Source organism: Pyxicephalus adspersus, chromosome 2 (genome assembly GCF_032062135.1).
Source record: "Pyxicephalus adspersus chromosome 2, UCB_Pads_2.0, whole genome shotgun sequence".
Classification (NCBI taxonomy): Eukaryota; Metazoa; Chordata; class Amphibia; order Anura; family Pyxicephalidae; genus Pyxicephalus; species Pyxicephalus adspersus.
In genome coordinates this window covers 159,047,354-159,065,965 of record NC_092859.1, presented here as the reverse complement: position 1 = coordinate 159,065,965, position 18,612 = coordinate 159,047,354, and the positions used below count along the sequence as shown (strand labels likewise).

General features: G+C 40.8%; 1 protein-coding gene across 1 annotated transcript; it reads right to left on the bottom strand.

Annotated features, from left to right (window-relative positions):
- Positions 1–10,079: 10,079 nt before the first annotated feature.
- Positions 10,080–18,412, bottom strand: LOC140322235 (caspase-7-like). The gene is made up of 5 exons (XM_072398822.1): positions 18,305–18,412; positions 14,882–15,089; positions 14,017–14,189; positions 13,803–13,932; positions 10,080–12,097 (listed from the first exon to the last, which is right to left on the bottom strand). Exons 2-5 carry the CDS (start codon positions 15,078–15,080, stop codon positions 11,871–11,873), a joined length of 729 nt encoding a protein of 242 aa, XP_072254923.1. The 5' UTR covers positions 15,081–15,089; positions 18,305–18,412; the 3' UTR covers positions 10,080–11,870.
- Between the last annotated feature and the right edge of the window lie 200 nt (positions 18,413–18,612).

Here is an 18,612-nt window from a genome sequence, read left to right as displayed (position 1 = left end):
AGGGGGTCAGTGGTGTATCATAGAGGGGTGTGACGGGGTCAGTGGGGTATCATGGAGGGGGGTCAGTGGGTATCATAGAGGGGTGTGAGGTGGTCAGGTGGTATCATTGAGGGAGGGTGAGGGGGTCAGTGGGGTATCATAGAGGGGTGTGAGGGGGTCAGTGGGGGTATCATAAAGGGGTATGAGGGGGTCAGTGGGGTATCATAGAGGGGTGTGACGGGGTCAGTGGGGTATCATAGAGGGGTGTGAGGGGGTCAGTGGGGTATCATGGAGATGATAGCTGCAAAATAACTACAGCAAAGATTATTAAAAAAGACAAATCAGAAAGTAAAAGAAAACTCTTGATCAGGGATCCTATACAATTCTCCATCTAAAAGAGAATTAACAAAAACAAAGATTATTATTGTAACAAGATTTTCAGATAATCATGAAGAACATATGTGAGAAACATTGCTCCCTATGTCCTTTGTTTTCATTTAAAATTTATTGCGGTAATGTACAGAACCCAAATAAGAAAAAAGTTTTCTCTTTCCAAATATTTACTGACATAAGTGTATGGCCCCTGCACATGTTGTTATATAGGATTGATCATTTAGCAATGTACATGTTGATATATTTATGATTAAACAGGCGCAGCTCTAATAAAGGCGACTTTGGATCCGCGCTGCAATCCCACCGGAAACAAGGAACTTTATATTCCTTCTCATTTTTACGTTAGTGTTTTCTTTGGGCGCATGTTTGTATGTATGCAAGTACTTTTGTCTTGTTTTTAAAATAAAATGTTTTTATAAGGTTACTTAAAAAATCAAATATATAAGTTATATGGTTAAAAAGTCTTTCTGGAAAGAGAAATGTTAAATATATGGTGCCTTAAAAGTCCCAAATGTATTTTTTGAAATATTAAAGTGGTAATTTGTATTGGGATGCGGTACATGATTATAAACCTAATGTATGGTACGTCTGCTAATAAGTTGCAAATGTTTTCCTTAAAGCAATCTATAGTAGTTGCTGAAACTCCTTCCTGGAGATGACTCCACATTTTCACAGACCTTACAGTGAAGAATCCCTTCCTTATCCTGAGCTTAAACTTCTTTTCCTCCAGATGTATTGTGCTATTTTTATATTCTGGAATATTTTTGTATATTTGGACATTCCCACTGTATAGATATGACTGCGGTCCCTATTGTACTTTGTACAGCACTACAGTAGATGAAGGTGCTTTTTAAATAAGAAATAATTAATACTGAATCATGTAGTGTTGTGCTGGCACATTCACAGATGATGAATACAGGAATTGCAGATTGACTCCCATTTCTTATAAATGCAGTTTCATGTGATTTGCAGTATTGGCATTAATGATTTTTATTTTTGAGCCATATCTATGATAAAAGATAAAAGGAGACATTACAGTATTATATTTTATTGTGGTCATTACCGTAGACGTTTAGTAATGTGGAATATTTAATCTGAGATAATTGAGAGAAAGGTTAAATAGTGGGAGGAGGAGAAAGTCGAGTGAAACTGGGTTTGAGGTCAGCAGACAGCGGATATTGCCCTGCACACGTTCCATTCCGGGCATCTGGGACTACACATGAAGTCTCGTTTTATAACATGGAATTCATTTGGGCATAAGCAATATATAAGCAATATTTATATACACAAAAGTTTTTCGGGCAATGATAAGTTTATGAAGTAAATTGTATACACCTTCACTTTACTTTACAATATTTGTACAAATTTGATACATGAAGATCTCCGGGGTTCCCTTCTGAATTGCTGCCATTTCCATTCTGAATATATCCTAAAACAGTCCTGTGACTCTTGCTGTAATGTGTGGCCCGGTTTTGCCAGTTCTTGGCCCAGAGTGATTTAAGCTTCCAATGTTCTATAACCCTTTCCTGCTCGGATTAGCTGCGAGTTGTTTTTTACTTGTTTGTAGCACATTTCTTAGTTTATTGATATGCACGTATATAGAATTATTCCTGTAATTTGTGCCTTTGTGTTTATATTATACATATATATATCTGTATATCTGTATACGTATCTTTCTAGAAATACGCTATCAGAAACGCTTCCCCCTCACCTACCCGTCTTCTTCTGTCTCCTAAACCCTCACTACTTCCCACCATTCCATATCCCCCTCCTATTGTGTGATACTTCCCCCACCTCCTAGATTGTAAGCTCTTCGGGTCAGGGTCCTCTCCTCCTCCTGTGTCACTGTCTGTATCTGTCTGTCATTTGCCACCCCTTTTTATTGTACAGAGCTGCTTAATATGTTAGCGCTATATAAATCCTGTTTATTATTATTATTAATAATAATAAAAATAATAATAATTGCACAGTGGTATAAACAAAAGAAAAAAATACATCAGTGACATAGAAATGATGGGCTTATGATAGGTAAGGTAAGTCATTTTGAGAAGTATGTTTCAACTTACTTGGTATCCAAATATTACTTGGATTACTTGTAAAGGAGTAGGTGAGCTGGAAGTTGAACTACAAAGTACTCAGTTGGAGGAAAAACTAGTGATTCTAAATAGAAATAATAGAAATAAGTCTTAGAGAGACTTATACAGGGGATAGCACTTACTTTAAGGTTGGCTGCTATTCACAAACTAAACTGTTGGTTATTCTAGTTTATTGTAAAGTAAGTTGTGGTAACCTTCTCTTCTTGGCTTATAGAATATTGGAAGTCGGAGAAATCCTTTAGTGTAAGAGGGTCTACCCTTAGCTCAAAGCAGGAACCTGGATAGTAGAAACACCTGAATATCATTAAAGGTAAATGGGGGTAATACTGAAAGTTTAGGTAGAAGGGTTAAAGATTACATTTATTATGTGAGCTGTCATGGGGATGTAGAGAGAAGTCCCCACTATAGGCTCCCCAGGTACCTAAAAATGGAATAATGTAAAATAAATGTATAATTAATTTGTATAATGTAGGAAAAATGTTTTTGAATGTAATTTATTGGTAAACACTCATGAAGAGGCTTAAACTGTAGTATAAGAATTTATTTAAATAAAAATGTTATGCCTCTTCTGAGTTAAATTTTAATGGTAAGCTTTTTGCACAGACTAACAATAATAAAATTAATATTCTTCTATGAAAATCCAACCATTCCAGTCCATGCCTTGGGGTAGCAAGGAAAAGCTGAGGGGGAGTGCTGGAAATGGCAGACGGGGCCAATGCCGAGCTAAATCTTATGAGTGGCCCGCTGCTGGAACTCTCCCTCTTCATTGAAATTCCCGGCATTATTTGCATCTATAAAACAGTCCAAGCATAAAACAACCAAGCATAAAACAGTCTAATACGGGGCCACACATAGGCAGAGAGCTTGCTGGTCTATGGACGTGAGTGATATTGGGAATTGTAGTAGCGGCACTATTTCAATGCTGCGGCGGGCCAGCTGCAGTTAATATTTAGGATTTCTTTTTGGAGCCAAAAAAAAGGAGGTTGGGGGCCAGATTTGGCCCCCGGGCCAGAGTTTGACACCCCTGGATTAGATGATCCTCCGACAAAAACAACCAAATATCAAACACAAAACTTATCTTTTATATACCTTTATATATATTATATTTATACCGGTTTTATACCTTTTGCACTGGTGACTTAAGTCACCAGTGCAAAAGGTATAAAACCGCAGTCCCGTATGACCCGAAGGGTTGGCACTTTTTATGGACCAAAAGAGGATTTGTTATATTTTGTTCCTAGCATGGGCATGAGGGCCGACTTTACCGTCCAGATTGGTACAATCAGGAGCCAACCCAACAAATGTCACATGGAGGCAGCATGAGGATGATGGAATTACACACCGCAGATGGTTTATTGCTGCGTTTATTACCATTGTGTCCCAATCCTGTACATTCTGTGAAATCCTTTTCACCTACTTTCTCCTCCTAGAGTCTTGAGTGACTAGACAGAAGTTTCCTGTGAATCCTTCCTTATCTTATTCACTGTAATTTACACACAGAAAGCATTGCTTCTATAACACCTCCATTTCCTGTAAAGAAAAAATAAAGAATAATATAGTTATTATTTTACTATATATATTATAGATATAAATAGATTGCTACAAGTGGGCGCCGGTACAGGAAGCCTTATCTTGGGGTAGGTCGGCAATCGGTTTTTAGGTCTTTGTTTTAGTCTACAAACAAATTATTTGTCATTTTTTTCACTTACTTTGCACACTGTACAGCCCCCCTTTAGGTTGAATTACCAACCATCTAATGTCATTAATCCCCTTCCTGTAAACCCGGGAATATACCATGATTGCTATAATAAAATAAAGGTTTAGTATATATTTTTATATTTATGCCTATAAAGTCACTTTGTTTCCTTTTTGGAACGTGTTAATGTTTTATGCACCTGGGATGTGGCAAAACACCAGGCAGATTAGTTTATTATATTCACTCCTCTTCATGGACCACCAACCATTTCCATAGAGGAAGAAGAAAAAGGACCAGCCCGGGGACAGCAGATATTTAGAAATGTATTTGGAGATTTTTTTATAATTAAGTTTGGGTGGGGAGGAGATCTGGTTGGGTTGAGGAGAACCGGGATGCTGTATTGTATTTTTACATAGTTACATAGTAGGTTAGGGTGATAAAAGACAAAAGTCCATCAAGTTCAACCCCTGGGGAAATAAACATATCCCAGATATAAAACCCTATAAGACATATTTGGTCCAGAGGAAGGCAAAAAACCCCGGGTACAATTTGCTTCAACGGGAAAAAAATTCCTTCCGGATTCCATGAGGCAATCGGATGTTCCCTGGATCAGCAGTCTCTGTTATCTTTACTATAAATCCTTAATCCCCAGTTATATTCTGTGCTTCTAGAAATCATCCAGCTTTTTCTTAACGCAATCTATAGTAATCTATTGCTATCTAACGCAATCTATTGCTGAAACTTCTTCCTGAGGGAGCCGATTCCACATTTTCACAGACCTTACAGTGAAGAATCCCTTCCTTATCCGGAGCTTAAACTTCTTTTCCTCCAGATGCAAAGAGCGCCCCCTTGTGCTTTGTAATGATCTTACAGTGAGTAATGGGGAAGAGAGTTCTCTATATGGACCCTTTTTCATATTTATACCGGGTGATCATATCCCCCCTTATACGTCTCTTCTCAAGGGAGAATAGATTCAGTTCAGCTAATCTCTCCTCATAGCGGAGCTCCTCCATTCCTTTTATTAGTTTAGTTGTCCTTCTCTGCACTCTCTCCAATTCCACAATGTCCCTAAACTAGACTGCATATTCCAGATGTGGTCTGACCAATGCTTTGTACATTTTTGATATATTTCTATTTGCATTTGTTAATAATGTTATGCAAAAAAATTCTAAAGCTCAACAAATTCCTGAAGAAGCGAATGTTTTCTGTGAAACGCGTCGAATATGATTGAGATTGTACAAACCTTTGAAATTATTATGAACGTTCCTAAAATGTTTTTAGATGGATAATATGTTTCTTTGTTAAAAAATTGTCTATTTTGATGCCTTGTTTATTTAGTTTTGCATGTGGTGCCTAACCCCGACACATGGATTGAGTGAGATATGCTACCACATCCGGAAATATCTGTTATTATTTCCAGCAGCTGACCAGAGCAGCAGAGAAAATCCAAAAAAATCTTCATTGTAAATATCTTTTGTTCTGATTTCCTAAAACTTTTATATTGCACTTCGACATTTTGGCATTCACACTTCGCAATGGTCTTTTCAGGTTTTGATTTTCTTTCTTCGGGAATAAACTTCCTTCAAGGAAAAGGTCCGCTGATCAAAAACTGTCCAGCAAAGTCTGTCCCTGGATTACACCGCAGACCGCGCCCTGTCTGGTTAGTCACCGATCAGGTGTTATGAGCATTACCGAGAAGACATTAGTCCTGTGGACCGGGCACAAAGGTGAGGAACGTAATTCTGAAAATAATGAGATATAACATATGTAATCTAGAGTCAATACACACTCACACCTCTGTTTGTTCGGTATATACATGTGACTTTATTAGAAAGGAAACTTGTCATGAAAAAACATGTAGACTAACTTTGGTGATTTTTTAACAATGTATCCAATAACCTAACCCAGGCCGTAGTTAGGGGATAAAATTAATATAATATAATAATATAATAATATAAGATTAATAGTTCTGTACAAAAGTACAGAAGAAAAAGTACAAAAATCTCCTTCTCATAGCATTCACTGGAGTACCCAGTAGTAGGCCGATGGGATGAAACAACAGGAAATAATTTCACATCTTAAGTGGGAAACTATTAAAATTGTTTTGTCTGGCTGATCACGCTGCTTTTGCAACTTTCTCTTGTTTGGCTCTGACTGCCATGTCCAGAGGTTAGAGCTCGCATATATTACATGGTCCTGATGTAATATGTGCAAGCTCCAACACCAGAGACCGAGAAGTCCGATGTTCCTACTGGAATGAGCAGAGATGGAAGAATGGAAACTGATCCTTGGAAGAATACACCTGAGTGACTTGTCAGGTCCATCGTTCCATTGGAATGCGGATAGCCCATAGAGGGGCATTGCAATATAATTACAGAAAATACCAGGGGCAGCAGAGGTTAGCACTTCACTCTTGCACTTTGTGTTCTAGTAGAAGGCTTTTGCTACCAAGGACGCTACCTTAAAAATCTTTAAAACATATAAAATACTTGTATAAAGCTTCATATATCTTATGTTCAATCCTGTGCAATATGGTCCTACGCGTTTCGCGTAACACAGTCCATTTCTTCAGGACGCAAGACATCTACAATGACAACAATTTTTTCCATAATGTATCACATCAAACTTATATTTCCAAGCATTATTTATACAAACAAAAATAAACATATTACTAACATACACATTTTAAGTCAGTGCTATGGTGGAACAGGGATGTTCTCACACAGAATAGTAGGGGAGACCAAAAAGTTACGGCAGCAACAAGGTTGGTACTCACATCCCAGAAGGACCAATCTTTTGCAGGACTATAAGCAAACTTAAACCCAACGTCACATAATATTGTTGGTATCCATATTCAATCATAGATAATTTCTTGCGATATGAATGACCCCTTAACGTTAAGTAATCGAGAGGAGATGGATGGGGGAGGGAAGGAAAAAAAGTGTGGGGAGGAATGAGGAGAAGACCGGTGAAGCAAGAGAAGAATGTGGATCCCCAACCAGCACCACAATTGTGGTCGAATAAAACACCAGAAGGGCCAAAAGAGATTTAAATATGTGAAAACAGATTACAAACCGGGGAAAGTAAAGTCAACCCAAGGCTGCCATATCATCTTCTTGATACTTCTTGAGTCTGTCAAGCAATATTGCTTTTTTCAAAAAAAAGATATCTTGCAATCAACCGTAGGGATGGAAACTTCCAAGTCTTAGCTATTGTTTGTGTAGCACCACACAGGATATGAGAGATGAAAATGTGCTCACATATAGGTGGAAAGTCCAATCCCCCGAAAAGGAGCTTCACCCATGGATGAGGATACAAGCACATAGGCGAGATATACCATGGGCCAACATCTTGGAACCCGTGGTCCACCAAATGTGATACATGGTTCCAATAGACCCACAACCCCGGAAACAGAGAGGGGAAAAAATTGGATGACGTTTAGAAATTCGGGATGGGGTATGGTACCTTTATAGGAGTTCTTACATTAATGGAGCTATGGGCTTGTAAAAGTTCAATCAAAGTCTTATTCCAAAGCCCAGGCATAGGACATAGGAGGGCTTTCCTAAGGTGAGAACAGCAAGGAGGAATGCAGGGAAGTGATGAGTCCCTTTCCATGACGGTCATCCCGACAGGCCCTTTCAAAATTAGTGAGCCACAGAGGGAGCGTTTCCGCCATATAATATATTCAATGTAATGTCTGACTTCTAAATACAAGAAGAGTTCCATGGAGCGTATAGCTCTATATTACCAGTGATACTGGGTTGTGAGACCACCAATGGAAGTCCCGGTCCTTGCAAACTTGGGAGGAACAGTGGACACCCCAGCAGTCCTTCCATAGGGAGATGCAGGGATATAAGGTAACTCGAATACCATACAGCGTAGAACAAAGATAATAAAAGCTTAAAAGACCTTAAAGAGACCGCTACCCAAATAAGAGATATTTCAGAGACCGATGGCTATTAGGAATATCAAAGTTTACCTACACCAGCATCTCCACTGTAGCGTGTAGCTTCCCTAGGGGGGCTATTTCAGTATCCTAGAACCCCATACAAATTTAAGAATTTTGGACTAAATGTCTGAAATGATTCCTTTACCGGACAGATTTTCTAATTGGGTCAGTTGGGAGACATAAATGGTAATACCTGGAGCAAAGTGATAGAATTGAAGGTGTTCATTGCACTATTCGGGAAAGATTTGGTTTGGATTGTACGAAAGATGGCCAGTGAGGAGCAGAAAACATGAGAATGTCGTACAAGTTGTACTGACACGTGAGACAAACCCGTCCAATTCTCACGGTTTGTACAATGGTTGTGTATATATACTCCACCTCTGTGTACAAATTACATGGCGGGTGGTTCAGCTGGGCTTCATCTGTGTGATCTTCATTGTTTGTTTTATTGTTGTACAGAACCACTGAAGATGTTGGCACTATAGAACTTTAGGTAATAAATCCATCAACGTTTCCTATGACATTCTAATCCCTTTCTGTTCTGTCTGATGCTAATCACCTGGACATTAAAGACACAAAGAAATAAAATTCTAATATTGTAAAACTTTCTTCACCCTGTCAGCAAATACGTTTCTACCGGAGTCTCCTTGAGGGAGATTTCCCTTCTTGTTCTGGGAACTCCGTTATAAATGTTGCCATAAATTCCAAAGTACGTAAAGTCAGACCGATATTATGGGGAGCTTCCGGCCAGGAGGAAACATCTTCTTTCTACTAACATGGGATTTGTACATTGGCAGCCCATCGGCCATTTTCATTGTAGCCTTATGTGTATTTAGGGGTTTTTTTTGGTGGGTAGAATGGTCATTTTTTAATCTTGTCTGGACTACTGTAACCTCCTCCTCTCTTGATACTTCCCCCACCTCTTAGATTGTAAGCTCTTCGGGGCAGGGTCCTCTCCTCCTCCTGTGTCACTGTCTGTCATTTACAACCCCTATTTAATGTACAGCGCTGCGTAACATGTTGGCATTATAAAAAACCTGTTTATTAATAATAATAATAATAATAATATCAGAGAGGTGGAATCCAGGGAAAAGTTTATAAATGTATGAAGTGATTCCTTTACCAGAAGGTCAGAATTTCGAATCAATTGGTAGAATTGCACAGAGGTGTTTAGATCTGGAGCAAGGTTACAAATTAGAAGGTATCTATACACCGTCAGTGTTTTTTTAGGCTGGGTGAGAAGGAGCTGTAGGTGGGTGGCAGCCCCTTTACTGTGACCCAACTCATCAATAATCACCCAGATACAGCCAGGTGGTGACTGAAAAGTACCGGGTGGTGCGCCCTGCTAAAGGGGGTTGGGGAGAACACTGAAGGTTTGTAAGTAAAAGTTTTAGGTTTACCCAACATGTATGCATATAGTGTGCAACCAGGACAGCTTTTTATGATTTGTTTTGCATGGTGGTATTCCAGGGTCTAGTTGTTATAAATGGGTGGCTCAGTGGTTAGCACTCCGGCCTTTGCAGCGCTGAGTCCCAGGTCAGAATCTCGGCCAGGACAATATCTGCATGGAGTTTGTAAGTTCTCCCTGTGTCTGTGTGGGTTTCCTCCCTCATCCCAAATACATGCAGTTAGGTTAATTGGCTTCCCCCCAAAATTGCCCTTAGACTGTGATAATGACTATGGTAGAGACATTAGATCGTGAGCTCCTATGAGGGACAGCTAGTCACATGACTATGGATGTTGTACAGCACTGTGTAATATGTTGGTGCTATATAAATACCAGATAATAATAGGTACAAAAGTTCTTACCAATAACCCAATTGATGCCAATAGAAACACAAGCTCAGATTCATATAATTAGGACAAATCTGGGCAACTCTGCCCTGAAATGATTTCAGCTTTATAAAGACAAAGAAGTTACACAGCAGTTCTTTTTATGGATACATTGTAAGATCCAGGGGCTGAAAATATTTTCAGAAGGTGATAAATGTCCAGGCAACCGACACCACATGGTAAAGCGTTTAGTAAATATTTAGTGAATGAGGATTAATCCTTTATAAATATTTCCTCCATGTTTATTCCGCATGGGAAACAACGGGGTATCAAATCCAGTGACCCAGAGCACCTGATTTATTAAAGTTCTGGCTGGAGGGAATACACTTTAATCAGTGAACCTGGGTGATCCAGCAAAGCTGGAATGGATCTGGTCCAGGATTGAAAACATTTGCTAACAAATAGCTAATGACTTTTAGGAAATCCATTCCAGGTTTGCTGGATCTCCCAGCTTCACTGATGAACGTGTATTCTCTCCAACCTTGGCGAACCTTTATAGATCGGGGCCAGAGAGTCAGAATAAAAAAATTGTACACCAATTTTAACAAATTCAACTTTACTGCAAATATTTAAAGAGGACTTACAAATAAATAAAATAAATATAGGCTTTTAAAGTTTCTTTTTCTTAAATTATTACTTTCTTAGAATATAATTCTAGTTACATATCAATTTTACATATAATAGAACGCATTTAATTTATCTAAGTGCAGTTTTATAATGACAAACCTCCCGAAAACTATGAAGCCGGCCATAGCTGACTATAGAAATGCTTGGAAACACAAGATGAAGTCACCAGTCACCAAAATCGCAGTCTTAACATGTTTCAAAGCCAACATTTCGGGGGCCCCATAGGGCCCCTTCCTAAGTGGTACAAAGTGACCATCGCTGAGGAAGGGATCCTGTACAGCCATTGGCTTGGAGTGCTGCCGACTTTGTCTTCTGTTTTCATGAGTTCTTCATAGCACCATCCATGGTTGTCACTTCAATCACTCCTCCTTTTATCTATGGTCTGTAAGGAATGCATTCTTATCACAGACATTGCTCCTCTGAAAATGCTGTTTGCCCGGCTGTCTCACTAAGCCAGGGGCTCCGGTGTTATTACTAGCTGACTTGGAACAAGCGTACCAGTTTCTGGCCGAGTCAATGGGCCTGATTTTTGAAACCTCTCCAAAGTTGGATCACCCAGCTTCGCTGATGAAAGTGTATCCTCTCCAGCCTTGGAGAGCTTTAAAAAGTCAAGTCCAATGTATTGGAGCAAAAGGGGCAAGTTACACTGACAACATTCAATGTTTTTGTTTTTACATGCATATAAATTCCAAATACACATTACAGGATGCACCTTTTGATTTCTTGGAGTATTTAGCAGCTTTCAGGAAATTCCCAACTAAAACCCCACAGGACAGTCATTGCTGCGACTCATATAGGTGTGCGAGTAATCTGCTCATCAGCTATTGAGGTCTGTGAGCAAACGATCTCAAGCAGAGCTGCACGTGCTGCTACATATGAATATAGAATTATAGATATGCAATATTTTGTATTTACCCGACGCTTGTCCTTTGATAGGCCTAGAGGTCACATATTGAACTAAGCCAGGATTAGATTGTTCAGTCTGAACATACATGAAATGTTTTAACCTTTGTAATATACGCATTACATTACCTGATAACTCCGTGTAAACAATGGCGTGCAATAACACACAACGGCTTATCAATAATACAGAAAAGCCAATTCTAATCTGCAATCCTAATTAGTATTACAATGTATCAATATCCACTATAAAAGTGACCAAGTCATGAAAAGTTCTTTGGAGTTCCCCTCCTTACACTCCAGATATTTACAATGTCCGGTGAATTTGCTATAGCTAGGCAATATTACAAAACATGGCAGTGTAGAATTCTTGTATAGGTGTAGGCACAGAGCCGGTCTATGTCCTCTTCCGGAATGGGTACAGCTCCCGGGTGAGGTTAGTAATGTAGCATGGCATCTCTTTGTAGCCTCCATAGGTTCCTCGGCTTTCAAACTTGTAGGCCACCAAAAAATTAAGGCGAGTGAGAAGTTGAGTGAGTTCCAGGTCCTTCTCATTTCCGCTCAGGATGTCACACAGCGTCTGCAGGAAGACGGAGCCAATGGGGTTTTGGAATGCCGCGTAACCTAAAGAGAGAAGCATGAAATCAGCCAATGGTAGGAAATCTAATAAGCTTGGAGGGATCTCTGCATGCTGCCAATATGGATCCTTCTTACCAGTTTATTGTATCAATAAAAACATTCCACGAAACATACTTATGAATACAGGAAACCACGTCCCAAAACTATTCTAGAAACGATACCAACATCCCAAAACTATTCTAGAAACGATACCAACATCCCAAAACTACTCTAGAAACGATACCAACATCCCAAAACTATTCTAGAAACGATACCAACATCCCAAAAACTGGTGATCATAAGGGACATTAAGGCTTCCGAAATATACATTACAAATAACATTTTATAAAATTGTTATTTTTTAGGTTAAAATGTTGTTTTTGGGTTACAAAAACATGTCAGCAAATATGTAGATTGACAGAATGAGACTAAGACTAATGCACAATCTCCACGCGTTTCGCAGGTCTTGTTGAGACATTCAACAACTGAAGCTAAGGTACAAGCGTGTCAAGACCTACAACAGTAAGGAGATATGGAGGAGCGAGGAACAAAGGAAGGAGAGTTGGGAAAAGGGAAAGATAAGTTAGGGAATAATAATAAAACTTTCCTTAGTAAGCCAAAGTATTTATTAATGCTCACTGGCTTCATATTAGAGGTACAGCAAACTTTTATTGTAAGATAGCCGCACTCCTCACCACCCCATCCCCCATCCTTTATACACAGGTGTCTACTTACAATATACACTTTGGGTTTGTGCCCACAAACTAGTGTTCTGTTTTTTGAAAACATCTTACCCCCCTCCCCCAGTAATTGGCTCTAGCTGAATTGATGTAAACTGGGAGGATTGCCTCTTTCAGTCTTTCTACTCTTGTCACACCTTTCTGATTCCATGCTGTCACTTGTTTGGCATGAATGGGGCAATATATATGTTAGGGTTTCACCCACTGGCAGGTGATGCGGCATTACCTGGGGCGTAGAGTCTAAGTGTCTCCCGGTCTTCACCAGAGAACCCCCCAGGGGATGACGGCCCGGTGACCCTAATGACTACTTTGTTGTGGGGAGAACACCAGATCGTGGCCCCCAGGCTCTTACCCACCAGGGGCGAAGGGGACAGAGGGCTCCGGTGTAGGGACAGCACAGATCAGGTACTAAATTGGATGACAGCACATGCGTATTCCAGATACAAGCACAGGTCAGGAAACCAAAAGGGAAAAATATGGCAGAGTGCGACTGAGCAAATCTCAGGTAAGGCTGAGGATACAGCAATCCGAGCCTGGAATCGGGGGGTATAAATACGGCTAGCAGCCAATAGCAGGACAATGTTAGAACCAGGAACTACTACTCTGCTCATTGGCTGCTGCACTTTTTATGAAATCCCCTCCAGCTGTGAACAGCCCCAGAGAAAGTGCAGGGGATGCTAAAAAAAAAAAAATCTGCACAGCTAAAGGGAAGCCGAGGATGCTGCAGGTGGAGTGCTAACAATATGACCGTTGTCTCCGAATTCCTACAAAGACATCACATGTTACTGGGTAATGCCTAGGCACCCATAGTTTCTCCTAATCCTGAACATTGTACAGATTTCAGGTAAAGGCTTTTGATGCATCAGGGACTTCTCTAGTACATTTTGTCTTCATTCCAGTGCCATGAACATTTCTTGGATATTTTTTCTCAGTTTAGATATTTGGAATGTTGCACAATAATCTTCACCTACCTTCACTGCTGGCAAACACAACCGCAGTGTCCCTCGGGAGGGAGTCAATGTGGGAGAAGGCGCTTATTTGGGGTGATGCCGCATCAGTCTCCACCATGGCTCCTTCATCCAAATCTGTGCCTCGGCACGCCTATGATAAAACGTGAATTGGAATTAAACAATCCTGCCATAAATCCCCACATCACCCATCCCAGCATCATCCCCACATAGTCACCTGTATGAAGAACAGCTTGGGTACCCCAGCCAGTGCTGGGCAGCTCTCCGGAGATAGCAGGTCATACAAATCTCGAAGGTACACCGGATCACCACGTAAATCATAAATGACCCCCTCCTCACCATGGCTGGAAAGGATGCTGATGAAACAATCCCCTTGGGGCATCCTTCGTTCTGAAAGAAATAAAAAAAATCAATATTCACCAACTGGATTGCATTTTCTATATGCCAATATGTGAAGATAATATAAATGATTGATCAGAAGCCTGAGGAGCATGGAGCATGTCCTAATATTATTTATATATTTTTTAATATTATTGTATAATAATATTATTTACTATTATTATTAATAAATATTGTAGGAATAAATTAAAACAACCATATGTTAGACAAATATTGACTTGACTGGGCAGCATGGTGGCTCAGTGGTTAGCACTCCGACCTTTGCAGCGCTGGGTCCCAGGTTGGAATCTTGGCCTGGACTATCTGCATGGAGTTTGCAGGTTCTCCCCGTGTTTGTGTGCGTTTCCTCAGGGTACTCCCAGGTGGGTTCTCCACAATATTGCCCTTAGACTAGTTATCTTAGTGATAATGACATATGACTATGGTAGGGAACATTAGATTGTGGGCTCTTTTGAGGGACAGCTAATGACATGACTATGGACTTTGTACTGCGCTGTGTAATATGTCAGCACTATATAAGTACTGTGTAATATTAATGTTGTTTTAACTTTACTTTATCTTTTAAGTAGTGGTATATCTTTGTTGTTTTCTTTAAACATAAAAGTCCAAACAATCCACGAATGTGTGACTTAGGATTGGACTCTTTATATATAATTGATATCTTAACATAAAAGTATAATTACCGTTTTGGTAGAGCTCTCTGATCTCTCTGGCAGTGATATCAGTGCGCAAACAAACATCAAAGCCCAGCTTGGAGAGAACCCGGAAGAGACGTTTCGTGTCACGCTTTACTCCATTACGTTGATCTAACGCTATACCGTTCTCACCGGGCCGATCATAAAACGATGATATGGCGATGATCAGAGCGCGAGCTTTCGTCATGATGAGACTCTGCAGAAAAACAATAGAAGGAAAATAATTATACAAGGGAAATGTTATCAGATCCATGGCAAAGCAGCAATGCCCAATGGTTCCATGCCTCCAAATATTGGGGAGGGGAGAGGATTACATCCCGTGAGGTGGTATTAGATAAATCAATGTACATTGGATTCAGGATGGTGATGGATTAGAACATCAGTTGGGTTTTTATTGGTCACTATGTTCCTAATTATTTGCGCTCATTTGCTGCGCCATTGTAACCGCCATTGTCTTTAGAACAGAAAGTCAAGTGACCCCCCCCCCCCCCAATCTCCTCCAAGATTGTTATAAGATCTGAATTGGATCTTGCAGGCATTTACTGCTGTATTGCCCCCAGAATGAATATACCCCCTCAGGGCAGAAGTGTGTGTCCCCTGTACAATTCCCCATAATTTAAGATATGAATGTTGGTTCCAAGGAGGAGAGAAATCCTTCAGAATAATAACATGGCATCTGAAATTGTTCCCGATTACTATTACCCCCCAATGGTGCCGTTTATTTTATTTTTCATCAGAAGAAGGAAACAAATTGCCCCATAAAACAGAGTGCTGGGAAGATTATCACACCTTTGCACAGGGAAGCCGCTCCTTGTCAATATTTCTGACAGCTGATAATGGACGGCCATGGAATTTCCAGATCTGCCGGTCATTTGGCAAAGGGTTTTCTTGTGAGTAACGTCCCTTCCACCACCTGGGGCTACAAAAAAGCGGCACCATCACCTGAGCATGGAGAGGAATTTCCTCAAACTGGTGTAAGAAAGTTTGTGAAAGTAAGGGACTGTATTCCCCAATGGGGCAAAAGGGGCAGCTGACCCAACCCCCACCAATCAGGGGCCTCTGAGTGTAAAATGGTATCTTCCATGGCACGGCCACCATGAAAGTGTGCCAGACACCACCCACTGATATAAGGGGGCACAGACACCACCAATGTAATGTATGGGGGGGGCACAGACACCACCAATGTAATGTATGGGGGGGGCACAGACACCACCAATGTAATGTATGGGGGGGGCACAGACACCACCAATGTAATGTAATATGGGGGGTACACACAATGATAACCTATGTAAGGCCGGACACATACATGGCGAAACGTGTTTGGCTTCCTATGTGTGGCACAGTTGGAGTTGTGCCACAGTGACCCGGCTATTATGCCGATTAAACATTTTATACTGGCATTCCACCAAATGGAAATAATTCGCCGGCTCTTTATTTACACCCTGCGGAGTGCCAGTACCTTGAGCCGTGGTGACTTCATGAGATACGATTGTCCCGTCAGCTGTTTGTGACAATTTGCATTGTTAGGGCTTATCAGGCTTTTATATAGAAGAATACGGAGCGGATGATTGAGATGGCCGGCTTGGCTTCCCTGTGGATCAGCGTGCCGTCCATTGACAATACAACACTTTCTTCATCCCCATTCTGCCCCCATGTTTGCCCCCCCCCCCGGCCAGGTCACCACTTGGGGCAAATTTCAATCCACAAAGATTAAACAACATGGCGTGCATATTCCTTGTATTAGATTTCATGAAGAATGAGTTCTCTTGGTCTTAGATGGGCAACACCAAAATATACAATGTCCCCTATTTTCTGTTTGGTCACCAGGGGGTGGGGATGGCACATACACAATCTTGTCTGAAGAGCTAACACTTCCCCTGAGCAACTAAAAACAAACTTAGACTTTCCTAATCATTTGACCTTTCTAACCTCATGTTTGTCCTGCGCCCCCCTGTCCAGGTCACCATTTGGGGCAAATTTCAGTCTACAAAGATTAAACATGGCGACCGTATTCCTTGTATTTGATTTCATGAAGAATGAGTTCCTATGGTCTTAGGGTGATCTTCCTTTTTTGTTTTGGTAGCCGGGGTCACCAGAACATATTGGGGGGGGGGGGGGCAATCTCTGGGGTCTAACACTTTCCCCACACAATTTTGCATTTACATGGAAATGTTGGAAAGCTGCAGGAATGGGGACTGTAAGTTTCGGTTCTTTATGATACGGGCACACGAGCCCACTACACAGCAGGCCAAAAAAATGTGCACCGGACTTGTTTTTTATTTGCACCCCATCAGTGCCCCATGGACTCCTTATGGCGCCCGGGGCCAGGGATGAGTCCCATAGAAGGGACAGTAAATGGATGCAAAGAGCAGAACCAGGGCCATCAGATCTGTGGAGGGGGAGGGTGGGGTAGGTTAGGGGGGCACTCGGGATAAATTCACTTATCCATGAAGATTCATTCTAACATTCTCCATAACACCTGCACCACAAGTGTGAATTTATCTCCTTGTTGCCCATCCTCTTACTAGCAGCAAATGTGAGGTTACTGCCGGCAAATTAATTCTCCCAAATGCAATCGGTGGTGAAAAATCTGGTCCACTGACCCCTCCAGAAACAAAGGAGAGGGGAGCACTGGAGATCCCCCATAATCCAGACTGGGAATGGAGACCCCATGTAGGATCAGACAGCAAACACAAAACCTGGCCTTGTGAGCTTACAATCTATTTATATTGTCTTCTGCAGGACAAATATAACACAAAATATAACAATAACACCTTAAAAACATTCACTGCAAGAGCACAAAATCCATTAGGGACATTTCATTATGGACCAATGCAGCAGCTTTATAAATTACAAAAAGTTAATTCACACAGAATGAATGTGCATACTTCTCCATTAGTTGAAATTTTTATAAAAAGGTCCCCAAAGTGTCCAGAGAACTATGCAGGATAAGGTTCATTAATATTAAATCAGTGAATCTGACATTCACTGAAACATTCCCTGGTGAAGAATCTTTCTTTCATTGCCACGGCAGTAATTAATTCTCCGCCAGGGAATGTCAGATTCACTCTTTTATAAATGGCTCTCTAAACATTTTATACATTTGTTCAATCAGATTGTAAGCCTTTATTATTATTAAACAGGATTTAAATAGCACCAACATATAAGGCAGCGCTGTACAATAAATGGGGGTAATAAATGACAGATACATTTCTGATCTGGAGATACAGAACGCTCTCACAGTACAGATCAGAGCGCTGTCTGCATTTCCTGGGCCAAAGTCTGCACAATTCCCCCCGCGATGATGAAGACAAATGAAGTAACATGGAAGTGATGCACGATGAGCGCTCACATTGCACTTCATCTATATTCTGTATATTGGCGCTATTAGTAAATAAGATTCACACTTACCTCCGGTGAATGTTAATATAGAGCAGGACGTTGTGCTGGGTTGGAGCCTCAGATTGTTCTGTTTGGTGTTACTCACAGGTGAGGTGATAAATGCTCAGGGCCGGACAGCAGGGCCACACCTCCACCTCACCTGGCTCACCTTTATTGCAGGTTAAGGCAATGACTTCCTGGCATAAAGTTTGCGTCTGTCATATTACATCATCCAGGGGCCCCATAGAAATATTTTAGATCCGCCAGTGGCCCCTCTACAAAATGTAAAAAAAATTGAAATTTATAAAAAAAAGCCCTGCATGGGGTATACACAGCCA

What these genes read in the sequence shown, in the direction of transcription:
- LOC140322235 (XM_072398822.1), bottom strand. Translation starts at nt 15,080, where the DNA reads ATGACGAAAGCTCGCGCTCTGATCATCGCCATATCATCGTTTTATGAT. An exon ending in CAGAGAGCTCTACCAAAACG is followed by an intron (nt 14,190 to 14,881) that starts GTAATTATACTT and finishes TATTTCTTTCAG; the next exon opens with AACGAAGGATGCCCCAAGGG. An exon ending in CCAAGCTGTTCTTCATACAG is followed by an intron (nt 13,933 to 14,016) that starts GTGACTATGTGG and finishes GTTTTATCATAG; the next exon opens with GCGTGCCGAGGCACAGATTT.